Consider the following 27,654-nt stretch of genomic DNA (forward strand, 5'->3'; position numbering starts at 1 on the left):
CACAGAGTTCAATAAAATAAAAATATACTGCATTTCATGTATTTGTTTTAGGATTTCACTACAATTGTTAAAATATTGTGGGGCAAGCTAAGAAATAAAAAGGGATTTATTAATTTCTTAGTTTAAATGACAGTTTAAATAACTGTCATGTCTCTGGTTAGTAAAATAACACAACATGCATTTTTTCCTAAGCATTTCCAGAGTCCATAAATACTGAAAAATGTGTATTTGTCTCTGAGGAAGTACAGCACAGGACTGTTCAGAGCTGAGTGTGTTTGTGCAGTGCTCTCCAAAAACAAATTAATGGCTTCCCTGGTTTGATGCATAAGAAAGCTTGTTAATTTGCTTAGTTGCGGTACCAAACATATATTGAATAATTTTGCATACATACAAGTGCTGACTCCACAGCAGAATAGGCAGACTCCAACAAAATGATGCTGTGAATACTCCTGCCTATACAGTACCTGTCTGGTGAAGAGAAACCTTTGCCTAGTCATTAGTGCTGCAAAACAAGTGTGCTAATGATTATTAAATCAAAACTCCCCAGTCAAACCAGCAATGGTGTTTTACACCATTTTTAGCATAGGTATAAAGCACTACACAAGCGAAATCTAGAGCAACATCTTCCATGTCTGATCAGTCTGGCACCTTTCACTATCACTAAAATTACCTCCAGCCTCCCACACACTAAGACGATGCTTTACAATTAGTTCCACCTGCACCAGTGAGAAGTCTCCTGATGATGCTGACAACTGCAGCCGAGTTTATCCTTCAGTATTTACAGAGACAAGGGTCAAATCCTGCCTGCTCCCACCTGTGCAGCCTCAGGGAAAGCCCTTGCTCAGCCCATGCGTTTGGATATTTGGTTTCCTGTCCCTTCTTTGGGCACTGTGATTAAAGGGAAGCTTTACCTTTTCTTTAGTGGCCGAAGAAATTTGAGACCACGGAGGACTGTGGCTTGCTGTAGGGATGGTTATTTCTCGGCTCTGATGATTGGCAGCAAGAAACATTTTGAGAGGAGAAAACTTCTGAAGGAGAAAAAGGCTGCATTAAAAAAAGATAAACAGAAAGAGAAATCATGGTAGGGATGGGAAAACAGAGAGGCAATGCTAGCAAAAAGAAGCTTCTTCAAGGGCTTTATGTACACAGCTCACACGTCCCTCAGTTGGGCATGCGTTTGTGTCTGCATTAGGGATGAAAAGATTTTTTTAGCAAGCAGCTGTGAATTATTGAAGATATCATGGATCAGTATATGCAAGGAGGAAACGCAAAAATAGAAAAAGAAAGGAATATCAATATTACATAAGCAACAGAAAATCTGAAAAAGTCAAAGGGAATAGATGAAATTGAGCTCTGATGAAACAGAGAAACATGCAACTAGGAAAGTTAGTCATCATATCCTAAAAGCTTGAAACATTAAAAAAGGCAAGAAATTATACTCATTGTATAATAATTAAGAATGCAAGAAGATGCAGCGAAAACAAAGCTGTCCTGTAAAGATGGGCAGAATATATAAAATATTTTTATGATGAACTGCAGGAATCCAAATTTTCAATCACTACAAGAGACGAACAAGTTCAGATAATTGCTCTGTGCAAAACAGGGTGCATGGAAGTAGAGAAGGGAGAGATCTACACATACTAGATGTTTCTTGTCTGGAAAAAACAACCCTTAACTAGGTGCATCAGTAGAAAAGTCTGAACCAAGATGGAAAGGATGAGATCAGACTGAAATTTCTCAGAAAAAAATCACTCTCCCTGCACACAGGTTTCTAGTGAGGCTCTTTATTTACTAGGCTGTCAAAATGATCCTGGCCAAGCAGTGGGCCTTGTGGCAGGCATATAAGTCAAAGCAAATATTAGGCGGTTAGGTACTGACAGAAATCACATAATGTATGAGCAGTCACACTGACTATCTTACCCTTACGATTTTGCTCATGCACATATACAGGCATTCAAATTAATCAGTTCACTGTGAATTTTAAGGCTTATGTGACTGAGCTAAATTTATTCAGTTCATTTTTTGTGTTGTTTAAAAAATATCAAATTATATGGTAAATCTGTATCATAAACCTTTTTCAATTTTTTGACACCTTCTAGCAGCTCCAAGCACAGGTAAGGATTTCAGTGTGTGAAAATATGCAGAGATAGTTCCTTTCTGGAACAAATACAGTGTAAAAAAATGTAAGCCACTTAGACAATGTTGCTAATAGAAAAAAGATAAGAAATTGTCCACATGCTTTGCTTACAGTTATTCACTCAGCAAAAAATAAAGCAAACCTCAGAGAATAGGCAAAGGCAGAGGTCAAGAACACACCAACAAAATATACTAAAAATTCCTGCTAGATCTAAACCAGGCTGAGATCTACAGATGGTAAGTGGTGAGCATTTAGTGTTTCAGAAAATCTGGACAGATAGAATCAGATAGATGTCTCTCAGGCATTGGTAACACCTTCCCTTTAGCCTGAACCACGCAGTTCAAAGCTGTGTGAAAAGCTCCAGCCCGAACAGAGTACTGATCTGTGTAACGGCTCCCCATAATGCTGAAATGAGCAGGGCTAAATATCAAAGCTGTTAATCTCAGAAGACAAAACCAGACAGCCCTCACAGATAGGATGGTGACTCACGAAACAGGCAGCCCAAAGCTGTAACCGGCGACCGCTGCCTGTCCTGCTGTGGACAAAGACAATTTAGCATCACGAAAAGCAGCTCTTGAACTGCTATGGTTTATCGGCCAGTATTCTGAAGTATGTTGGCCATTTCAGGTTGCCTTCGGACATCGTGATCTAAACTGCAGTGATTCAGAGTGTGGCATCTGTCCATCTGCAACATGAGGTCAGCAACCTCCAGGAGCGAGGTGGAGAAAACCCCCGGGCAGGGTAAACTGCTTCTCTCCAGCTTTAATGTACTGGTGTCTATTGCAGCTGCACTTTGCAATGGTAAGAGCTGGAAAACATGGACTCTGTCCGCATCCCCACTCGGTAGTTTTAGATTTTAAAATCTATTTCAGGTGGAAAAAGTATAGAGAAAGCAGCATTCAGTGCATTCTCATTTCAGACTGTGAGCTGGAGTAAGTATTGGATTTAGTAAAGAAAAAAAATTGGAAAACTTCAGCAGTGTATTGATAAATCTTGCAAGGAAGAAAACGCATTTGCAAAACCATGGGCTAATCACCTCTATCTACTTTGTTATCAGTTTCACACTTTAGCAAGAAATTGTCTTCCCTTACAGAAAATAGTTGTTTGACCCTGGTAGATTTTAATTATTAAACTCTTGCAACAGCCTATCTGTAATTAAACTCTTTGTCAGCTTCCCTGGATTTCAGGTGAGGTTGTGCATTGGTAATTTCTGTGGTGTTGGAAAGGCAGCCAATTTTTCATTCCTTGAAAGTGGTTATACTTTCTTTGGTTATAATGCACAAGCATACTAATATCCATGTTTTATTTCCACTGTCATTCTGTATTAAACAATATCCTGTACTAGTAATTCACTGCACTTAAACTCATCAACTTGTGATATAATTTAAGTTCTGAATAACTTATTAGTAACAAGTGGGCTTTTTTTGTTTGTTTTGTTTTGTTTTTTTTTTTCCCAAAAAGAGAAAATAAACTGTAGAAAATATTACTGAAGCATATATAATGCACATTTACTTCCATACAAGGGAATAGCTATTAAACCCGGGATAAACTGAAATCCTAGAACAGATGTCATGATGGATGTAACACCAGTGTCAGCTGGATTAGTGTGGAGCCGCAGTGTGAACTTCTGGCAAATTAGAAGGCTCCTGAGTTGGTAATTCCCCGACAGCAGGAAGTTCGGCAGAGCTAATCTTGTCTGTCTGATCTATCTGTTTTGGTTTGGATGCGTGAATTAATCTGCTCTAAATTCTGCTCTCAAACCTAAATACACAGCCCCTGCAGAAGGCAGCAGGACCTGTGCTCAGGAATGGTCCTGAAGAAGACCATTCTGTAGTTTTAATGTGTGATAAATCCTGCTTTTTAAATACGTTGCTAAGTGTTTCCTTGAGTCCTGCAATGTCAGTTGCTGAAGGGCCTGTGTAGAGGATGTCTTTTTGCTCAGTGAGACAAGATGAGACCTGAGTGAAGACTTTGTCATTGAGCAGTGGCTCTCAAGCTGCTCTGCTGCTGCCCTCCACAGAGACGCTCCTGTGCCGTGCTGTTTTCCATGCATTAGCATAGTCAACAACAGATTAAAAACCAAAAGCTGATCTTATCAAGTGATTTTGTTGTCACTGATGTCAGCTCTTCTTGCCTGTTGCACCTTGATGGACTCGATGTCCTACCTGCACCAAGGCTAAGTTAGTCATCTTTGTGTTGGAGAAGACAAATCTTTGCAGACCAACTTAAGCTGTGGGGCTTCTTCTGTGAAGAATTAAAACATCCTTATGCTGTAAAACACTGCACTGAATTTTGGAAAACTTACTCATTTACTGTCATTATCTTTCAGTCTTGAATAAAATAGATTCCTGGCGCTATGTGACAATCTGTCATGTATTTTAGCTCATGGGGATTTTATTTCATTTGAGACTTCTTTTTACTGATTTCAGCAGCTGCAAATACTTTTAAGGAAGACAAGAGCAAGGGAAGGCAATAAAAGGATGTGAGATGAAAGGAGAAGTGGGATTGGGTATGGAAAGTTGAATGAAGTAGAGAAAGAGGAGGAGAAGAAAGGACATTTTGAGGTTCATGAAAGGAAAATGGGAGAAAGAAAAGAATGAAACAGAGCACTTGTCACCTCTCTCTGATTCTCTTTTTTTTTTTTTTTAATTTCATCTTCTATAAGTAAGGTGCGAATGATCTTAAAAGCAGTGTCCAAAATTCAGCTCAAAATTTCAGTGTCAAAAGTAGATACTTTTGCTCCATTCCTCTTTAAAGGGAGCCACAGATGCTCAGAAGTACTCAACTCTGGTCATAGCGTGTATCTGGAATTTTTTGGAAGTTTTCGGAGAGCAGTTTTGCAGCAGCAGTGAAGGTGACCGTGTGCATCCTGGTCTCACTCCCTGCAAGTAATCATGTAATTAATTCCCTGCTGGTCCTTCATGCTTTGACACTTGTATACTGGCTTGTGCACTACAAAAGGCTTTCTGCAGGTGCTACAGGACTTTGCTCGGGAGCAAATATTTATGCAGGAGCGATAGATAGTGTGTGTTATCAGCATGAGTAGCAGCAGGAGTGCATTTAACTCGATGTGTAACAGAGATGAACATGTTCCAAGTGCATGTCTGTATTTATATCCCTCTAAATTCCTGTGCAAATTGGAAAGTCTCTGCTGCAATATTCTTCCCCCATGCAGTTCTCCCTGTTACCATCAACACAGGGAGAAGCCGAGCAGAGGATATATTTCCCTTCATGCTTTATCAATATTTTCCTGCAATCATCAAGATAACTTGTTATTGAAAGCCGTGACACTATCCCATTCCCTTTCAGTCCAACAAGGATGAGAACAGGGTGAGAAATTAAATAGGAATCCCTAAAGAGGAACACCAGCTGAGAAGTACATTCTTAGTATGTTTATAAACCACATGAATAATTTGTATGGTGGAATATATGTACTATCATGTTTTGATAGGCCTTTTGACTAACATACCCCGTGGGTGTTCCTCTTCATGTCACAGGAAGGTATTTTTTCAGGAATGCTCATCAATAGATAAAACCTGATTGTGGCAAATAATTTGGCATAGCTTCTCCTCAGCAAATGGGTTCCTCTGACAGTATCTGAACTAGTTCCAGCTCTGGCAAGTACTTGACAAACAGAGCCCAGTCCTGTAGCCCTGTGTTGATATTGATTATTCATTATTTGAGTAGGGTAGATAAGGCCCTAGGGCCTGATCCAAAGCCCACAGAAGTCAGAGAAAAGACTCCACAAGCCTTTTAGTTGCTGGAATCCTGTATTTTGTGTTTCAGAGTTTGGAAATTCATGCCAGCAACTTCATTGATATCTGAAAGGCTGGAAGAAAAGCAAAGAGCAAACTTCTGGACAGGCAGAAAGAAGGAAAGGAGAATGAAAACATCCAATAAATTCTTAGCAGAGACAAAATGTCTCCAAGTAGCTTTTGTAGATGAAGGTTGAAAAGATAAGTAACCTCTGATAATTTTAGGAAAACACCAAGTTTCTAAAGACTTTAAGACAAAACTGAAATGAACATCATAGGGTCTTAAAATCACATATTCTACAAGTACCCCATAGTTCAGTCTTCTGTAAATTAAACACATGCACCTTGATTTTTTGTTGTGGTCATAAATCTCTCAAGTTCTATTATTTTTAACAGCTTTATTTTTAGAGTTTTTAATGATAATTGCTGGTAATTGAAAAGTTGCTAAAAACTTAATTTTACTAATGATATGTTTATATGTTTGTGCTCAATAAATATTATAGCAATGACCCCTCTACTTAGATTGTCTAGTATTTTCCATAGTGAGAAATGTTGTGATTATTTTTTCATTTGATAGTTCTTGTTGGGAAGCTCTGATGACTGAATGTCTGGAGCTGCTCTTTGAAATTGGTCAGGGATGAAATTCCAAATCTGTAATAGTGCTTTTTCTTTGTCCTGTGAAATTCTGTTAGGATTTTCTGGTCTCAGCTGCTGACATTCACTATTCCCCTTCTTCCTTTTCCTTTCCTCTGTAAAGCTTGCTGAAACTATAACTGATGGTGGACTTTGGGGATAACTGCGCTCACATCCCCAAAACAAACACATCAGTCACACTAGCATGGCTAGAGCCTGCAGAACAGCTTCCATGGAAGGGCATGGGAGAAGGTGGCAGATCATTCTCCTCCCAGCGCAATCCCTGTGGTGGCTTGCTGTCACTGAGGGCACAGAGCTGCAGACTCTCCATGGCCCTAAGGGCAAATAAAGAATGGCCAGCTCCAACATCTGACTTAGATACATGTTTTGCAGTACAGTGGCATTCAGAACTTCACCTGTATCGTTATGTGAATATGATTCTACTCAGCCCATAGCATGAATACAGTACATGGTACGAGAGCTGGGGCTGGGTATAGTTGCATGAAATGTTTTCCTTACGACAATTCATAGCTCTGGGTATAGGCCCACAGCACCCTTAGCATACACAAAGACTGTTTGGGCATCTGACGGTAATGCCCCTTTCTGTGCTCTGGACACCCTCCGTATCTTCTCTCTTTCCGTATAAGTCATGTTTTTCACTTCTTAGACTTCTAACGGTTCTGCTTCTTTCCCTGTGGATTGTCTCCAAGTGCCCACACCAAAAAGTGACTCAGTATTCTAGCTCAGGCCTTCCCAATTCACAGCACAATGAAGCCATTACTTGATATATCTTAGAGAAAGCACTTTCATTTAAAGTTTGATGATGGCAGAAAACCACTGGAAAATTATTAAGGAAACTATTAAACATCCTTGAACACAAATATTTTAAAAAGTAGTATAAGACCAGTATGGATAAAGACAAAAAAAGCAAAATCACCTATACTCATTCCTTAACCCTAACCACCTTTTTGCTTCCCGAAGTTGCTTGAGGCGCATGTTGGAGCCCCTGGAAAGTTCAACTGCCTTGTGTCTTTTCCTCAAAATCATGGATTCTTCTTTGCTACAATTTCTTCCTTCTATTATAACACAAAGAAAGTTCTTGTCTTCCCAAACTTTGTGAGTCTGCATCTCCTAAGACTGACATTAACACCTGAATGATTCTGTAATTACTTTTTAATGATTTGAGGACTTTCCATTCCCCAAATCCCAGCCTCTTATGAGAAGTTGTAGAAAATAATTTTTTATTCAGCCTCATTTTCAGGCCAGAGCTAGCCACAATTGCTTAATAAGGTTTAATGGTTGTCTCATTTATAAAACAAGATGTTAGGAACCATTGCCTTGCTCCTTTGTGGAAGTACTGTCAGTATGTAGAAAACATCACAACATATAACGGCAGAGAAGTCAACCCACTCCCATAGTTAAAAAGTTATCCACAGAAAGATCTCAAATAGTCACAGAAGTTTTTAATTTGATAACATTAAAGACTCAGTAAAACGTAAAGGATTCAGAGCTTTAAAAGCCAAATTTTTGAAGGTATGGAAAACAAGTTAAGTCTTTACCTAATAACTAAGCAGGAGGAGAGTTATAACAGGTAGGTATCTTAAATCATCAAATCATCATGGTAGCATTTGGTATATTCCCTAAGTGATTTTTACAAATGGCACTTTGAACGCATATCCGGTGCCAGAGTATAATTTTTTTTGTCTGCTTCATATGACTTAGCTACCCCATTTTTTTTTTTTAACTTTGACTTCTATATGATTTTCATAACTTTTTTGTGAAACTTTAATTCTTTGAGGAATACTATTACTCTTCAGTTTGACATTGGTCTTTCCACAGTTCTGAATTAACTCTACTTGGCTTAAGGAAACTTCTATATTTAAAATTGTGTGAACTTCAAACATATTGTACACTGAATCAGTGTTTTCTTGCCAGACCAGGGAATATCTGTATGCCATAGACAGACTACTAAATCTGAACACATACAGAATTATTCCAGAAAACTTCTCTGATATAGGGTATAAAGGCAGGATAAATCGTGAAATAGCTCTGGATTCCACTGCCTGAATATTTTTAACATTCAGTTAAAAATTACTTTTGGTCGTCTGCATTGAGTTGCAAGATTCTTACTCCTTGCATGTTTGCAGTGTCTACAGAGGGGATTTCAACCTGGTGGCCATTTTGAACAGAACTTGAATATTAATCATTAGTAACCACAAACTCTGATTCTCTCCATTCCATGTTCCATCTCCCGCTTCTTCCTGTCAGACAGATAATTGCCTCTTTATGGAAATATTCCAACAATGTACCGGTTAATAAATGAATTGTCAGGTTCTACGGTATATTAGCCCAGAAAAGCTCAACATTCAGAACTATATATATGCCACCCATACTGCAACATGGTGTCCTCTCATTAAGTACATGGAAAGTAGTTGTAATTTTTGTAAACTAGCAACTCTTGCCAATTTTTCTCCTGATTAGTATAATCCTTTTCTCATAATCTCTTATAATAATGTTTTATACTTCATTTATCTTACATAATTAGACCTTGGACAATCTCACAGCCTTGTTACTTTTGTTTGTTAAAGTTCATTCTTCCTTCTAAGACATCAACAAACACTGTACTTGGTAAATTGTGTTCAAAATGCTTTCAGAATGATGTATGTATAAGTTGTGCATGTGCATCTAGTGGGAAAGAAACTCAAATCTCAGAGGTCCTCATTCCTGTTAGTACTATCACTATTCATGTGTGAGTTTTTAAGTTTTGGCCTTAAATCAGATCCTAGAATATACTTGTTTTCTTTGTACTTCACTACTGAAGTTTCCCATTTTACACATTTAATAGAAAAACTATCAATATTTCTTTCTAAACTGTTTTATGGTGGTTTTTTTTTTGGTTTTTTTTGTTTTTTTTTTTTTTCCAGGAGACTGTTAGAACAGCTGGGAAAACTGCCAAGAAACTTGCTAAAGACAGTAAGAGCAGAAATTAAATCACAGAAAAACATGAAAAACCTGTAGCTGTGTCTGAACAGTGAAACAATTACTGTCGACCAGCAACTGTATCTAAGTTTTATAGCTGTGTGGTAAAGTTCCTGATATACAACATTATGTTTCAGCAGATAAATGCAAATGACAACTGAAGTATAATGTCGAATATTACGAAGTCTATGCCACTGTAAAATTGCTTGTTAAAGACAGTCTTGGAAGACTCTCCATTAGACTTCACATTTTTACAGCTGTTTCTGCAAGTTTCTCAGGTGATGTCTATTAAACCAAGAATTTATACCTCTTTCATCCTCTCAGGATGTTCCCACCAGCTCTTGTGATCATCTGCAAAGTACAGGAACAGCAGGTTAATGGAAATTTTCAAGATTTTCCAACAATAAATTTGATGAGCTATGGCCATAAAAATGTGGAGTGTGCTCAGTTGTATCAGTCATGAGCTGTAAGCTGTTTACTCTGGTTTTATTTCATTTCTGCCTTTCTGAACTCCTGCATGCTGCCTTTATTCCACACAAGTGAACACTGGGGATATGATAAAATATAACATGGCAGGTGTGCTTGTCTTCTGCTTTAACAGATAGATGTACTGTTTCTCATATAGAATTCAGATCCTCATCTATATTATTAGTTTGGATAACTCAGGTGGGTAATGGCAATAAAATTAACATCTAAGCTTAGAATTATCTGTAGGTCACCAGATGGACTGTTTGATCTAGTGAGCATCCCAAAGCTTCCCAAAAATGCAATGAGTAGAAAAAGTTCTACGGATTTCGATTAAATTGGACCAGACACACGTGGGACCAAACTAATATAAACTGCCTCCTCCATTTTCTTCACTGGAAGCTGATAACTAGGATACAAAGGGTTAGGGATGCCATTCTCACCTTACCCTTGACTTAATCGGGCAACAATTTCACCTTTGATGTTTTAAGAATGTTGTTAATTCTGCTCCTTAACTGTGTACCTACTAAACCGCAGATAGCTTTGCTGTTTGTATCAGGTTTGAAGTTCTTAATGTTACTAATGCTATTGCTATGGGAACAAGAGTGGACTGCCAGCTGAGACGGCTGCCGGGCAGGGAGCACCAGAGGAGACTGCTGAGGAGCTCTGTGTAGGAGCAGAAGGATGTTGATGTTATGTGCTACAAAGCTTACTTGAACTTCATGTCTTTAGTACCGTGTATGAGTTCAGGAAAAAAAAAAAAAAGCGCTTTCTTTCCTCTGCCTTCCTGTTCTCCAAAGTCTGCCTGCGCTCTGCAGTTAATTTGACTTGTTTCACGATTTCTACCCAAAAGAAATATGTTGTCAGGCCATACTGAATGCCCAGTGAACCGTGCAACTCCATTGTCCTCAGCGAAATCCATGAAAAAACGTGAGTAGTATCTTTGAGTAGGAAATTGCTCAGCGGTTCCCTTGATGCTGACGTTACTGATGATGCACCAGTTTCGCTCTGTGTTGGTTCTGTTGCCTTAGCAGACACCCAGAGGACCACGAAGACCATCGGATTTCGGCTGCGTACGGTGGCCCTCCCCAAAGACCAGCGGGGACAGCCCAAAGCTGCCGTTTCCAGCCGCGCGCGTCCCCCGCCGGTTCCAGGTGTCGCTTTCCCCGCGCTCGCGTCCCTGGGGCAGAGCAGCCGCAGGCAGCGCCGCGGGAGGAGCCGCACAAGCAGCGCCCAGTCCATCCGCCGAGTGCACCAACGCGGGGCGAGGGCCGAGGATTTCCCGGGGCTCCTTCTGCCGGTTCGGCACCGGGTCCGCGGCCACGGGCCCCCGCAGGGCAGAGGGAGGCGGAGGGCGCCGCACCCGCGGGGGCCCGGCCCCGGCACCCCCCTCCTCCCGCCCCGCTCCGCCCAAGCGCCGGGCGGGTCGCGCTGCCGCCGGGTGCTGAGCCTGGGCCGCCGGGCCCGCTCCCCGCTCCCCTCGCCCCGCTCCCCCCGGCCGGCGCTGCCCGGCGCCCCGCGGAGCCGGCCGGCTGCCCCCGCCCCGCCGCGCCGCCCCACGCCCCCGGAGCGCCCCGCCCGCCGCCGCTGCGCGCCGGGGCAGGCGCCGAGCAGGTGGCCGCAGGCAGCGGGCAGTGCCGCGGCATGTGAGCGGCCGCCGGGTCTCGCCGCTCGGCCGCGCTCCCTCGGGAAGGCAGCACCGGCCCCCCTGTCCTGCTCTGCCCTCCCCTCCTCTCGCCTCCCCGGGCCGGCCGCGGAGGCAGGGCGGCAGCGGCCGGGGGCTGAGCGCCGCGCCCCGCCGGGGGGCGGCCGTGGCGGAGGGCGGAGAGGAGGAGGAGGAGGAGGAGGGGGAGGAAGGGGAGGAAGGCTGCGCGGGAGCGGAGGGACGCGGGAGCCCCCCGGCCGCGCAGGATGAAAGTCACCGTGTGCTTCGGGAGGACGCGGGTGGTCGTGCCCTGCGGGGACGGGAACATGAAAGTTTTCAGCCTGATCCAGCAAGCGGTGACCCGGTACAAGAAGGCGATCGCCAAGGTGAGGGGCGCGGGGAGCGGCGCCCGCGATCAATATGGCGCTTCCCGGAGCGGGGAGGGAAGGAAGGGAAGGGGAAAGTCCGGGCTGCCCCGCCGGGGCGGCGGGCGCGGGGCCGGGGGCGGCCGGCGGCGGAGCCCTGCGGGGAGCCTGTGCCCGGCGCCGCTGAGGGGAGCCGGGGGGGGTGGCGGGGCGGCCCCTCCGCGGCGGCCAGCGCGGCCCCCGCGCGACTCCCCGCGGGCGCCCGGCCGGGCCTCGGCCCTTTGTTCGCCGGTGCCTGGCGGCGAGGTGGCGGCCCCCGGGGGTGTCGATGCGGGGGCCGGCCGTGCCGGGTCAGACCCAGGGCGGGCGGCGGGGCCGAGGCGGCGGGGGCCGGGCGGGAGTCGCCGCGAAGCGCTGGAAATCCAGCCCCAGGCTTCCCGGCCCTCCAGGCCCGGCGGGGAGGGGGAGCCCGCCGCAGGGGGTCCGGCGGCGCCCCGCGGGCCGCACCCCCTTCCCGCGGCGGACCGGGGGCCGGGGGGGCCCCCGCAGCGGCGCGGCCGCCCGCGCAGCCTCCGCGCCTGCCCCGCTCCCGGGGGGTTGTCGGGGGAAAGGCTCCGCCTGTGTGAGAGGCATCCGCGGTGCCCCGGGGTGCGGGGAGCGCCGGCCCGGCCCGGCCCGCGGCGGGGCTGATCCGCGGTGCCGCCTGCGCCGGCCTCCCTCAGCCCCATGTTGAAATCCCGGGCTGTGGGTGTGCAGGCAGTTGCACACTTGGCTTTCCCTCCCTCCCTAGGCGACTTGTTGGGCTTTGTTTCTTTTCTTTCTCCCCCACCCCCCTTTTTTTTTCCCCCCTCTCTACTTTCTTCTTGTCGCTGCAAACTTCTTTTTAATCGAGTGGTTTGTTGGGGCACTATGACCACTGCTGGCTGAGAACTTGAGCAGCGCCTTTCCCCTTTGCTCTACCTGATCCATCCAAGCAGTTGAGTGTGCTTTTTCCCCTTAAGCCCTTTAGACACGCTTTACCCTTCTGAACCTGGAAGTTTTGCTTTGACAAAATGCTGACTTCCACACTCTCTGAAACCTGCAGCGGAAGGAATACTGTGAACAGTATATTGATTGGTTTGAAGCGATTCCCAAGAAAATTTTTAAGATCAGTTTTCTTGGAGGGAATTCAAGTGGCTGGGAGGAGAAAAGCAACTGAAGTTCCCATTGCCTCCCTGCTGGATTTCTGAAGAACATGGTTTTGGAGAGGACAAACGTATGCTGTCTGTATTTGTATTATTCCTCTTGTAACGCAGTTGTGATTCTGGCTGGAGAAACAGTAAAACGATTCACTAGGATATGGCAGTGGCTGCATACCAGCTGTTATTTATATACGGCAGTTAGTGCATGTGCCATTTCTACCTGCACATAAGAGACAGTGGCCAAAAGTACGTTTCTGGTTAAGGTAAACCAGTGAACAGTAAAGTGTGTCCCTTGGGGGAGCACTGAATGTCTCATCGGGCCATTTAGGTGAAAAGTGTTTGCAGAATTTGTTCATCAGCGTTGCAACATTAATAAAATTAATTATTTTGATGTGTTGTATTTCAAAACTGTGGCCTGTGTAACTCATGTGGCACTGGACTTGTGTCCTCGTTTCCAACTGTTAAATTGCATTAAGGGATGGCAATTGCGTTCTGCAGTATAATGTTAAGCTTGGAAGTGACTGCAGTAGTTAGCACAGGAGAAACACATGCCAGTCACAAGGAAAAGGTTACATGATTGCAAATGGTGTGGGTTTGTTCAGGAAAGAAGTGGCCCACCTGTAGAAACACAGAAAAATAAAAATATAACTCTTGTTTGAATATGTTATTGTATTTACTATAAGTTTGCAGAGGTGCAGCCAGACTTTGACTCGTCCCTAGTCCCCAAAGCTCTCAATCCCGGGTTTAAAATGACATGGTGGTTTTATTTATTAGTATTTATATGGTGGTTATGCTATATGCCACTGGTGTGGACCTGAGGTAGCCGTAATTACTGAGATTATTGTTTCTATTATATGGAAATACTGTGGTTGAAAACTCAGTAGCAGAGTCCATGGGCTTTCTCTGTTTTATACAGTCACTGTCAAACCTTTTAACTTAAATTTGCTGAAGATTTTCTGTGGTGATGTTTAGGTAGTAAGGGGGTGGATCCTCAGTGTCTCGTGAGTAAATGTATAGTGCTGTTTGCTGTGCTCGCTGTAGAGTAACATAGTAATTTTATGGTTTCAATGGCAGAACTTCATAGATCACTGTCTTTTTATAGCAGTTAGGTGGTTTCTTTCTATGCTAGTGTAGCAGATGAGAAAATCTTCACTTCAGAAAGAGACGAGAGGGGACAAAGTAATTCCTAAACTGAGAGGATGAAAATATGTGTGCACATATGAACGTACGATTTGGCAGCTGGTACCAAGCTGACACTGAAATCTACTTCACCACCACTGTGCTGTTATGGAAAAAAGCATATCTGGTGGAAGATTACTCAAAATATTTGAATTAAGTTTATGGTTTTCATACTTACAGGGAAACCAGCATTTCTCATCCTGCAAAAATGTGTGTGTGTCTGCTGTGTGCAGCAGTTTCTTCAGAACTACTCGAAGCCTCTGAGAATGGAGTTGTCAGCCCTTCCCAGATTACCTCCCGCTTTGTCATGGTTTCCAGGTTGTGATTAGCAATAAGTGATCTGCACGACGAGCACTTCTGATGTACCTGTGCAATCGTGCTGAGGCAGCCTGACATCGTGCTTGCAGAGTGCCAGGAGCGAGTAACTTCAAAATTTGACCTCGGTTTTCTGGCTTGGTGTTATTTAGGTGGAAGAGACATGTCGAGAATGGAAAAAAATACTTATGGAAAATAATCCACATAATAGTAAGGTTCTCCTCTCTGTAAAATTTTAAGACTTAAAAAGCATATAGATAACATACCTAGTTACTGTAGTTAGTTCTGAATGCAATTGTCTTTGCTTAGGATTCATAAATCTCAAAAAACTCATTATGGGTTAACACTGCTGTCAATACTAAATCTTTAGGTGTGGAATAAGTTATTAATATGACAGGCTGTGCTTGAAGGTTGGTCTGTGTAGCGTGTATAGGAAATCTTTCTGTTCCTTTGCTTTTATTTCAAAAGGAGCTTTGTGTCTGAAGCTTGATTTTTCTTTTCTGCAAGTTGTGTGTAGGGAATGAACAAGCAAATGATAAGAGATATTTGAAAAGTCCACCTTGTCCAGGGCAACTGGAGTCAGCAAAAATTGATCACGCTTGCTGAAAACTTGTTTGCATGGTGGCACACTAATGATACTCTGTTTGTGTGGGTGGACTGGTGCAGCCTCTGGCACAATTTCTAAGTGAGTGTTAAATCAGTACAGTTTGGGCAGGGGGCAACTGGCCTGAGAAATGGTAGGTGCGTTTTCCAAACCCTGTTGATCTGGGGCTGTGCAGGTTTTGTGTTGATGTAGTTCTGCTTATGGCTTCCTAGCAATTAATTTAATGATGATAAAATGCTGGCAAGAAGGTAAGAGGGATTTTGAAGAGGGGAAGTCAGCTACACCTGACTGGTTTCATGTTAGTGGGCAAGAGAAGATGGGCTGCTCTAAAAGGGAGCAGACAGACAGGCAGCTGAGATGAAACATGTTTATCAAATGGTTGACTATAACCTAGTGTTAAAATGTGGAAAATTATTATAAAAATATGTATCAAGTAACCTTTTAGCAAAAATAAGTAATTGCGCATCCTGCACCTTTGGTTTGATCTAGTTGTAGCCAGAGACGTTTCTGCCTTTTTTTGGCGATTTTTGACTGTCACCATAATCTTTGTGTGCTTTGGCTTTTTTGGGATATTGTAAGTATTTCACCATTTATCTTCTTTTTCTTGCAAGTATAAATAAGCATGCATAGGTAATGAGTAGGTATAACTTTAAAAAAATTTAGCATTACTATATTGTCTTTGTGTGATATATCGCACAAACACAGTAAACAAGAATAGAAAATCATAGATTTACAGGAGTTGTTCAGTCTCATCTTCAGTCCCTACAAGGATCGTACGGTCTCTATGATAGTTTATAGTCTGATGTCTTGTGTATCATGTGCTTGTAGCGATGTTCCTAGACCTTGTATGTAACCCTGATTTTCTAGTTAAAATAACTAAATTAACAGTTTTCCAGCTGAATCAGAAAGAATTTAGGAGGACTCTTATTGAGACACCTTTCCCCTCCTCCTCACCAAATGCTGTGGGAGATGAAGTTTTTGGGCATTTGTGATGTCATATGGAACAATGCTTGAATTGTTAATTTAAAAACTGTGATGTGTTAATATTTGTGAAAAGAAATTGTAATCTGCTCTTTGATAGCATTTGAAGGCAGTTGCTGATAAGAGACCAGAACTCAAGGGAAGTTGGCTGTGTAAGCAAAGGTAACAGGTGTCAAATGACCATATTCTCACTTAATTTGTACATAGGAAGCTTGGGCCACCCAGAAGTTAAAGCTCCACCTCTTTGGTAGGTCTGATATTCATCAGCAGGGAAGTGTGAGAGGCGAAGGTTGTAGTCAGTGAATGTGTGAAGCTTCTTTTTTTCTGTTTTTGTTTTTTTTTCCCAGTGTCAGCTAACTGGGACTTCTCAGATTATTTGCTTAGAGCTCAGCTCCCGGACAGCAGGTTGTCTTCCAGGTGCACAATGGCGACTTTGATGCTTTTTACATTCTGCAGAGCAGTTTCACAGTTGCTTGTGAGTGTGTCACTGGGGCACTGTTTATAAGTCCAAATATATAGGGGTGGGTGGGTTGGTATGAAACTGCCAATTTTACTTGGGTTTTGTACTGGTCTCAGCACATTCCCCTCTTGAGCCTGGTGGCTAGGTTTTGGGCACAGGCTTAGCTGAGTCCTCCACAGTGTCCATGCAGAGACCCCTTTAGAATTGTAATGAAAACCCTCAAGGGCGGTGGTGGCTGAATTTAGCATTAAAAAGATTTAAAAATTTTTTTTGGAGTTAGATTTTGTTTTGATATCTGTGTAAATCTTGAGCCTGTTTTAAGTAGAAAGAAGTCTTAAAGACTGTTTTCAGAATGTGCAGGTACCCTCTCCACCCCAAAAAAGAACCAAAAGCCCCCAAAATTCCTTTCACCCCTGCTGCTCAGTTGACTGTCGGTTTACTTCTAGCTGACACCACCAGGATGAAGTCTCTGGGCTCCACATTTAGTATTGGCTGGGTAGTATTTCAATGATTTACCTGAGGTCAACCAGGGGAGCCCAGATTCCCTGGGCCTGCTGGCAGTTTTCTCAAGCTGACTCTTGACCTCTTTGCTGATGTTGGGCTCCCAACAGCGGCCGTGAAACACAGCTGACGGGTAACATCACTCTGCTGCAGCTTGGTGAAAGCAGTGGAGAGCTGCTAATTTAAGGAAGAAGAGTACTGAAATAGGTTACGATTGCTTCATGTTTAGAAAGCTGTTGTGTGATCCTGCAGGTTTGGCAGTTGGTGCTGGAAATGCAAGGCTATCTCTTGCACATAGTGATTTAATTCCCTCCACTTATTACGGAGAACTTTCTTTTAACCTCTTGTCTCCAACTCCCTCTGTGTTTTCAGCCAAATGAATGTTTTTCTGTCGTTGTCCTTATCTGTGAATACAGGTGACTCTCACGCATTGCATGAGAAGTTGCAGGGTGAAGGTAGAAACGAACCTTTGGATCGAGCATGGCAGCGGCTGTGGAGGTCCCTTGCACGGGGGCTTTTCTGTACAGCGGTACTGTGCCCGAGGGGACCTGTGGCTCGGGAGGCAGGAAGCTGCACAGGCCCTGCCGTACCCCAGGCAGGGCTTTGCCGCAGTCCCTCCCTGCCAGGTCTTGCCTGTGTTCAGCCATCTGTGGTATGAGGCAGGAGCCTTGTCTCTGGGAGTCCTGAGAGCCACGCTGGGGCTGTACCCTTGTTGTTTGAGCAGGCAGGGTAAATGCTTTTGGGATTATTCAAGGCTAGTAAAGAGGAAGACTAAATTCTGTGGCGCTTATGAAGAGCGGCGTAAAAAGTGGATAACATGAAAGCCCTTCAACTTTGAAGGTGTTTTCAGTAAAGGGTATGTGTGGTACTACCGTGGTTGGCTGATGTGAGCAATACCTATCTTTAGCTGGATGGGATACATCGTTGATTTCAGTTTGGCATTATGTGGTTTCTCAGTATTTCAGTGTTACTTAACGGTGATCGAAGTGAAGTGTGTTTGTGGAAGAGTGGCTTGAGAGTGATTTCCCTTTGAGCAAACGCACCGTTCGGCTGCTGTGAGCAATTCCTGTAGCTCTGAGGGGACAACTGTGGAGGAGCCTGTGAAAGCACTCAGCGTGTTCAGAGAACAGTTCCTGGAGGCAATTTGGGGTTTAGGGAGCTGCCAGCCTTTCTTCTTCTGGGCGATAGCCTTCCACCAGTGGAAAATCATCTGATTCTCATAGCTTTTTACACTTTAACTTTGGTTATAAGAGTCACAGATGTTTTAGTTCTATTATAAAAACACCACTGGAAGTAACACTTTCTTAGTCGTACCAGACTATGACATCTCTTGGTCGTAGCACATTTAATCCAGTAAAATAAGATGGAGTAAATGGGGGAGAAACGCTGGTGATGTTAGTTATACAGAATACGGTTCATGTAGCTTTAAAACAATTTCCTGGTTCTTCAAAGGAAAACAAACCTTTTCATCCAAATATAAATTGAATGGATAAAACATGCAACAATGCTGAACCAATGCTTATGTATATTGAAAATAAAGTGGAATTCTTCTAACATCAATCCAGAGTATAGCACAGATGTTCTCACTCAGAAATATTTTGTGAGCAGTAAGAAAATAAAAAGTGGAGCAAAAAGTATTAAAAAATTCTGCAAGATACTTAAGGGCATCTGTGCTTTATTTTTTTTCTTCCTCCTGTTTAATATACATTGTGTGTTTTCCTTGTTTCTTTGAGGTCATTTTACTGTAATGCTCAGCAAGCCCGGTATTGGAAGATAGTTAAAAAAACACCAAAGAGCTAAACTGCCTTTGAGCTAAGTTACATAATCTGCTAGTGCTGTTTATAAAAATGAACAAGAAAAAAAGAATACAGCAGCACAGACATACACAATAATACTTTTCAAAATGATTGATATTACTAGTGAAAGAGAAATTTTAACTTGGGGAAAAAATAATTTTAAATTAACAGTGAACATCAGGGCCTTTTTGTTTTTTAGATAATCACATTAATTTTACTTGTTGCAATACTTTAGCAATGTCAGATTTTTTTCTTACTGGTAGCCTTAGTTATTTTCTCAAATTGGTTCCAGATATTTGTTAAATTGGAAATAATTTTAATAACTATTTTGTTGCAACATTTGCTGTTCTTTTTTAATCAGGTAACAGGTACATGACAGTAACTTATTTCTTACTTCAGTTTCTTATTGTAAAGTGATACACATTAATAACCTATTTAGTCCCAAACAAAAGGAGAAATGGATCCCTACTAAAACTCCTGGACTAGATCCCCCACCCTATGTCTCATGGCCAGGGTCTCCAGTGGAGGGGAAGAGTAATAAAAACCAAGTGTGTTTCTGTGCGAGGGTGTGCAACTCTTGCTGCCCAGGAGCAGAGATGAGTATCCCGTGGAGCTGGGCCCTGGGGTGCTGCTGTGTTCCTGCCAGGCACTGTGCTCTGGTGCTGGAGCAGTTGGCTGGTGTCACCTCCTGGATCGCTGTGTCTCCAGCTCCTCAGGACTTTTATGGTAACAGAGACAGGGCTGGCGGAAGGGAATTGATTGTGAGGAGAAGAGTGGTCTTCTGCAGGGGATGAAAAAAAGGATGGGATGTCCTTGGAAACTGGTGAAAGGAAATGCTTTTGGGGTAATGATAGATGAATATAACTCCTGGTGTCTTTTCTTTGACCTGAGAGGGAAACAGGAGTTTGCATGGAAGCAAGACAGTAACAGAGTAAATTAAGTACTGACAAATATAAAGAGCTGGAGATGGGAAGAAACTGTTTAACTTGCTGCCCTGGAGGTAAGTGGTCAATTTAGGAAGAGGATGAAAAATTGACCTCAATGACACAACAGATGTCACCCAAAAGGCTTTCTTTTTGAAAAGAAACCTGTGGAATTTATTATAGGAAGCTTCCCTTTTCGGGCAATAAGCTTAGTGAAAATAGTGAATCTCTGATTTGGTGGGGAAAATAGACACTATTTTGGAAAAGCGATGTCACGTTTTTGGCCATACTTTCCACATTCTCTCATGCTCAGCCTGTTGCTGATGCAGCGAGATTTTGAATCCTTTGCAGGAGGAGCGAGCTGGTACATCGTTAGCAGTTTTCTTTTTAAGTGGCCACATTTATAGGATTTTTGTTCCGGGTATGCATGTCTTTACAGACTCAGAATGGCAATTTAAAATGTTTCTGGTATTCATGTTGTATTACTAATAGGAGAAAAAAAAAGTTACGTGGGTATAAATTGTTTTAAATGGAGATAGGCCTTTTGGGAGTGCCTGTATGTTTGCGTGTGCACCCACTTAGGTGTTTTCATTTGTTTGAAGAAACGTAGTCACACTTACTAAATGAAAAAGTAGTTTCACCTTACCCCATCTTTTTTGCATGTGCTTTCAAAGTTGTTGAGTTACTCTATCTTCCCCCTAGGCAAAGGCCACATAATGTTTTTTTTTCCTTCTCTATTAAATGTCAGAAGCAATATCCTACTTGTGAGAAACTTGCAGAGATACACTTCTTTGTGCATGTAATGAGAAGAATGACTTTGTTCCAAGTTCTCTGAGTCCTTCTGAACAGGAAGGAGCCAAAGCAGAAGCTAATGAAATACGGAAAAGTTACTTCTAGGGATGCTGAAGTGTCTATGAGACCAGGTAGCCTGAAAGTTTTGTTGCTATAACAACTTAAATGACTTTTTTTTTTTTTAAAAAAAAAGAATAAATTGGAAGCTTCAGAACCTTTAGCTTCTTTAATAAACCGCTAAGTGGAATAACAAGGCTTGATTTAATTTGGTCTCTTCAAGAACCTGTTGTACCAAATGTTATTTGCATTTTTTTAAGTGTGCATTTGTTTGTGCTGTCAGTTTTTTCCCCTCTGCCTTCCTGTGAAGACTGCTCGCCTGCAGCTGCGAGCGCTGGGAAAGCGGCCAGCTACCAACTAGCAAAAGAAGTAGAATTTAGGCAGCCGGGTTGTGGTGGCCAGGCTGTGGTGGCCAGCCGTTCCTGGTGAATAAGCCTCTGGCCTCAGTGCTGTGTACAGCCTGTGAAGATGAAGAGGGAGAGGATTTTACCCCCCTTGAAATGTCTCCATCTTTTGGCAGTACCAGGCTGCTAAAAGACTACTAGCCTGAAGCATTAGGCTTTGCTGAAAGTTAAAAAATATTGTGCAATCGTAATAATTTATCCAGTTGGAGGGTAGTCATCTCCATACATCTCACTTGTTCTGCTAGATGTTTCTGCCTTTTATTATAGAGGGATGAGGGCTGGGTAAGAGGACTCATGTTGCTGCTTTCTGAGGGAGATGAGAGGAGCCCAGCTTGGCCATGGATGTGGCTCTCCCGGGCTGAGCTTCCCACTTCTACAGGGCTCCTGTGAGGTGTGTGTGAGGGGGCTTGGTGCTCAAGTGGCACTTCAGGTTTGGATCAAGGTGAGGGTGTGTCACAAGTTAATTGTTTAATGCTGATGAGGGTGCTACTTCTGTTGCCCCACTGTAGGTCTGAGACAGCTGGGGATGGAAGAAAGGAAAAGCCCCAGCACAAGAAACTCCTCCATTCTTGCTCAAACTGAGAGTCCTGTCTTCTGGGCATGGTGCAAGTTCAGAGCGTGGTTTATAAATCCTGTATTGAATGTGTTTTTTTCTTTCTGGCATTGAGAATACTAATTTGAGAAGATAGGTTTGATGTTTTCTCACTGAGTTTTCTTAACAGCAGCTTTTATTGCTTTTTCTAGTTTTTCTTCAAATGAAAAATAGCACAGATAAATGTGGTCTGTAATAATTCTGGAAAATTTGAAGTCTGAACTAAGAAATTGCAAGAAAAAGTGGACTGGGTAAAGTAAGTAGAGCTTTTAAATTTGGAGTTGTCTGTTAGTGTAAGCTCTGTGTTGTAAAACAGTCAGTGAATGTGGTTTTAAATGTCTCTAACTGAATGTATGCAAAATATTTGTATGTTTAAGTGGTGCCACTTGTTTAAAGAGAAAACCTGGATTTTCTAGACTTAGCTAACCTGGTCTAAAAAGAAAATGTTATGCTCAGTATGTAAAACAGTGTATTTAACTTGCGGTTGTATTAGGCAATGGAGTAGTCTCACCCTGTGCCCAGCAGTCACTCAAGAACATAATGCTTTGGTAAACTAAACCCAGATGTTCTTATATGTGAAATGTTATTGTAATCAGTGTCTTATAAATCTCCCCTTTATTAGTATAGTTGTTTGAAGTAAATGCCTGATGACCCTTTTGTTGCTTTGGTGTTGCCACAAAATATCTGTTGTTAGCTTGAAGCCCCCTGCTAAATTGTAAGCCACAGATAATGAGTATCCAATATTGTATCTTTTGGAGTTTATAAAATATTTAGGTGAAAAGGCTCCCAGTCCTCACCCTGTATCTGGAGGTAAGAAGTTTCCTTTGCTGGTGGAATTCCCTAGATGGGGAATGAAAGCAGCAGAGAAGGGGAGCTAGCTTGTACAAAGAGCTAATTTGTGCTGAGTTAAGTATTCTTTTGATATTTGAATATGAAGTAATTAGCTTGGATGTAGTGCTGTTTACCTTTTAGCATCTGGAGAAGTCTAAACAAGCTGCTGAAGGGAACCGTATCATAAATCTATGTCCAAAATATTTTTGACAATCATGTATTTCAAATTGCTTTCCCTGGTGATATTTTTCTGGTGGCCAGTGACTTGTGGGAAAAGTGCTGGGCTAAAGGGTTAAGGAAAGGTTTGGGCAGTGGTCTGATGTCTTTCTGTGGGCCATATGGGGTGATCAGATAGACTCATGTGGAAGTCCCCTTTCTAAAAATGCTCTGAAGGTGGGCCTGTAATTGCTTACTCATGGATGCTACTCTCTCCACTTTTGTTAAAAAAAGGTAGTTCAATATTTACCATAGCCATCTATTGTACTTGAGTCCAATTTGTAGGAGATGGTCTATTTCGTTCTAAATTATTTCCATTTCATAATTCAGCACTTGCCTGGTCTCATAGAAGAACAAAATTAAAAGAGTTTTTTTTTCTTTGTTTTATGTGAAAGTTATTAAATTATTTTGAATCTGTAAATCATAATAGCTAATTTTGTAAAATGTATGTCCTGTTTTATGGGTGGTCTGTGTTTCCCTTTATTAGACCATATATTTTGTCTATGATTACACAGTGTGTGAAGACTGCTCTACCTCTAGCTGCCCTCAAGTTGCTTCTGATTCAGTGTGCCAGTGTTTTGTTGCCTTCTGAAAGGCTTTGTTTCCAAAGGTTGGTGGATGCCAAAGACATTGTGAATAGAGGTCCGTTTTAAGACACAATGAGTACACATTTTTTTCTTGATCGCTTTTGGAGAGTGAAGTTGTATGGGATACTGAAATTAAAAAAAAAAGTTTTTCTGTAATTAAGTTATGTTTTAGAAACATGCTGGTTTTTATCCAGAATTTTCCTGTCACTTTTTCCAAAAAGTGCGTTGTTCCTTTCTGAACTCAAGTGTGGAGTGTAATAATTCATTTTGTGTTTTGTGTTAGTCTTCAGTGTAAGCTACCAGCTGAGATAAGAAGCAGAGATCTGAAATCAGTTTATAATAAACAGCCCTTTGTAGCCTGCCTTTCACCTGATGCGCTTCTCAGAAAGCTGGCCTTTGGTGAAGACCGCATAGCTTCAGGTTTGTAAACTGTGCCTAGATGCAATAAATAGGATGGTCTGTTCATTGCAATTGCAAACTGTGCCTTTCTCAGTGTCAGCAGCAAACAGGAGTGCCCAGTGCCAGCCCAGTGCTGCTCACCTGCTTGCTTTGCAGCTTGTGAGGAGCTATAAAATCAAACGCTGAGCTCAAAGATGCCAAGATTTATCTGTTTTAACTTTGTATCTCCCCTCTCCCTCCATTCCCCTGAATAAGTAGGCCTACAAATCCAACATGATATGTAAAAGCAAAGTTGTGGAGTCCTCTCTCCCATGTTTTGCATCCTTATATATAGTTTGTTCCACAGACCAGATTGTCACACCTGCTGCCAGCCTCTTTCAGAGAGCAGATTGCAGCCTTGCAATTAAGTGCTCCTGACATCTGTTGGTGATACGCCAGCAGCAGGACAAGGCTTTTAGCTTCAATCGGCTCTGCTCGTTGGGAATGTTGTTAAATGGAGAAGGGAGAAACAAAATATCAGAGCAATTTTAAAATAAATGTGAAGTAAATACACAGAAGGAAAAAGTGGAACTAATAAAATTTACCACTTCATTTTTTTTTTTAAGCATGGATTTTAATGCATATTATGCTCAATATAGAACTTCTAATTAAAACTAGATCTGTGTTTTATTACTACTTAGGTCACTTTAATGGTGATGATACTGTTTAGCAAGAGCTTCATATCACTTTTCAAGTAATTTTTATAGCTGTGTACTGGCATTGGACCTGTCCATTTGGGAAGCCTTTGGAAATCAGCTAATAAAATCCACTTGAAATTCAAATGTTTAAAAGCATGAAGACTTTTCCTCTTTGTGTCTTCGTGTCACTCTTGCCCAGGTCATTGCCGTGGACTTGAATTTCCACAGTCTGTATCCAGACTTGCTGCTGCTGTGCTGTGCTTGCTGTGTGCCATAGAGGCACCAGCTCTCTTACTGTAAGGTGAGCAGAGGCTCTGATTTGAAATGTGGTTGGGCTGCCATTGGCGTATTCCTCTCCAGTAGATAATGTTTTTTATAGCTTGCTTTCGTTATAGAATGGAGTACTTTGAATTGCCTTTAACATGGAGGAAAATTATGCATGCAGATTGTACAAGTTGTTAGTAAAGACCAAATCTTTTTTGTCCCTACACAGTTAAAAGATTCACTAACTGAGCTGGAACTCAGAAATCAGAGTGTCTTCAGAGAAGTTTAATGTGACTTCAGTAATATATTGTAAAAAATCGAGGGGTATTTGTTTTATGACAACTATTCCTTACTCCATTTTAACAGATTTTCAAGTGCACAGGAACCTGAGGTATGAAAAGAGGTATATGTAGAAATGAATAGGGGAGGCTATAAATGCTGTGGCTAGTATTTAAGAAAATGGTTGTAGTGCCTTTTGGTTCCTTTCAGAAGCATGGGCTGAATCCTGTGGTGAAGATACAGGAAATATCTAGTTAGTTTTGCTTCACTGATGCTGTGACTTGAGAAGGGAAATGTATCAATGCCCTGCTTTTTCTGGTGTGAAATAGGCACACAGAGTTGGAACAGGCTCCTTTTAATCACTGTTGTCCCAACACAGCCCCACATTAACTGGGAAGCTGCATAGATTTATTCCAAATACAGATCATGGAGAATAGGAGTGCTCACCTGGGAGCAGCATCATGTATTCCCGTGGCTCATTCTCTGCCAGGACCTCGTTATCTGTGTTTCACAACAGCACGATGTTAATTGCAGTGAGTGGGTACTTGCATGAAGTCCTTCTGTGGTTTTTCTCTGCATCTTTGTGTTACCTTAGGAAAGAGGAAAGTACTTTGCTATACTGGTCGTCTGTGCTGCAGCAAAGCTGCGATACACCCATGAGTTATAACAGCATGCAGCACCCAAACTAGGAGCAAGGAGGTGACTCTCCAGAGCCTTCTCCTTTTAATTGGGTAATTTCCTTCTGCACTTCACCACTTTATCCCTTCAGAACCCAAATCTGCAAACAAATGTGGTAGCATGAGTTTGGAAAGTATGTAATTATCCCCACGGAGTGTGTGGAGAAGAGAGGCACAGGAGGTCTCTGGCTGGTCCAGGGCTGCACAAGCAGTTGGGCACTGAGCTGGAAATAAGAGTGCCAACCTGCTGACTCCTTAACCACAAGACTATCTTTCCCCTCTAGTAAGGATGTGGCAAATACTGCTGTATTTAATCCTTCTGCTCTCCTGTAGCTCAGCCTCTGTATGAAACGACCTGCTGTGCTTTGCCAAGCTGAAAAGGGAGTATCTTGTGGTAACTGGCTGTTTAAAAAGGAAGTATCTTCCTCTTAAAAAAGTATGGAGTCTGTCGTGTTAAAGCTGCTTAATTTTTGTCGCTTATGTAATTTTTTTTTTCAATTTACTCATTCTGTGGTTGAAACTTTTATATAGAAATCTGTACTTGGCAGTGAGGATGTTGATTCCAGTATTGCATACTTGTTTAAATGTTCATAGCTTAGAATGAAAGCAAAGGAAGTCCTTATGTTTGACTTCAGTATAGCTATCTAAAGTGATTTATGAATAGTGATTTTAAAATTCTTTTTAAAGCTAAGCCAGAAGGAGATCTGTCAGTGATGTATTTGCTTTAAATATGAAAAATTTAGAGAAGGGAGAATATTGATCCCCGCTAGTGGAATTTAAGTCTTTTTTTTTTTTTTCTCATTAAAGTGCTGTAATTTTCTTCTGATACAGAAGTGTTGTAAATAAGTTGGTAATGAGCAAAAAAATCTGAGGTAATCAGTAAATGCTCTAAGTGTTCAGCTGATTCTGGTAAAAAAGAATTGTTTTCATGCCTATGCATTAGTTTTAGATTGATGGGGTTAATTGCCTTGGTCTCAACTTTGCTTGTAGACTACTGTGCTACTGATGCTGATTTAAAAGGAACTCAATCTACCAAAACTTTTTAATCCCTTCTGCATGCAGTGCTGAAGAAAGCATGTTTTCCCCTTGTAGATGTAAGCTTTCATGATTATAATGTCATATTCAGGATCTCTATACTAGGGATAAGGAAACATGCAGAGCTGCAGTAGGGCTTGAGAGAGCAAACACAGGAGTGCTTCTATAGTACATATTAATAATGCTAAACCCTGAAAATTGGGATTTTGCAATTATAATTCTACCCTAAACCATCTTTTTTAAAATGACTAGTTTGAGTTTAGTAAGTGGTGATTTATTTGTCTTTTAAAAAACATGCTACAGCAAAACTGCCATTTATTATTACTTCTTTTGTTGAAGCCTTCAGGTTCTGTTAACAGCTGTCATAGTTGTCATGTTATCTTCAGCATTGTGCAAAAATGCAGCTGGTGGACTATGCAAATGGAAGCATTTACTAAATAATTTTAGATGACATTATAACCAATTGTTCATCTTTTGCCTCTATGTATTTTCGAGTGACTCTGTATGCCTTAACAAACATGCTGTTATTAGGCATGAGGACATATAATGCGAAGTAATTTCTTGAAACGGGATAGCCTGACTGATTTCAAATGAAACTAGTAGCAAATATGATTTACATGCATTATTTTGTGTGTGTGTCTTGTTGTGGCATATCCCTCTTATTTTAGACATCTCTCTTCATTAGAAGGTCTGTGAGAAAGTAAAAGCTGCTTGTATTCAGATTTAACCATCCTGAAGTTAACAGTGAAGATTCTTCGCTTCCTTTGCTGCCTTTGGAAACAGCTATTTCTGACCTGTTCAATGGCATCATTGTTCTTGGCTTTTTCATCAAAATCAATTCTGTTCTACTAGTTTATAGCCTCTGCTATTTTTTTTTTTTCTGGTGTTGTTTCTGATTCTTGCAGTTGATTGTTGCATAACAATA

At 42.0% G+C, this 27,654-nt stretch overlaps 1 protein-coding gene across 16 annotated transcripts in view; it reads left to right on the forward strand.

The window, feature by feature from the left end:
* The first annotated feature begins 11,589 nt into the window (after window positions 1-11,589).
* PARD3 (par-3 family cell polarity regulator) overlaps window positions 11,590-27,654 on the forward strand; it is a 457,172-nt gene continuing 441,107 nt past the window's right edge. For all 16 annotated transcript variants that reach the window (XR_012624146.1, XM_074832438.1, XM_074832496.1 and 13 more), the window contains exon 1: window positions 11,590-12,000. Coding sequence is in view for 15 of the 16 variants with exons in the window: in XM_074832438.1 (XP_074688539.1) it covers window positions 11,881-12,000 (120 nt within the window). In the remaining variant the exon portion in view is untranslated. The remainder of the gene's footprint in view (window positions 12,001-27,654) is intronic.

Source organism: Strix aluco, chromosome 1, assembly GCF_031877795.1.
Source record: "Strix aluco isolate bStrAlu1 chromosome 1, bStrAlu1.hap1, whole genome shotgun sequence".
Classification (NCBI taxonomy): domain Eukaryota; kingdom Metazoa; phylum Chordata; class Aves; order Strigiformes; family Strigidae; genus Strix; species Strix aluco.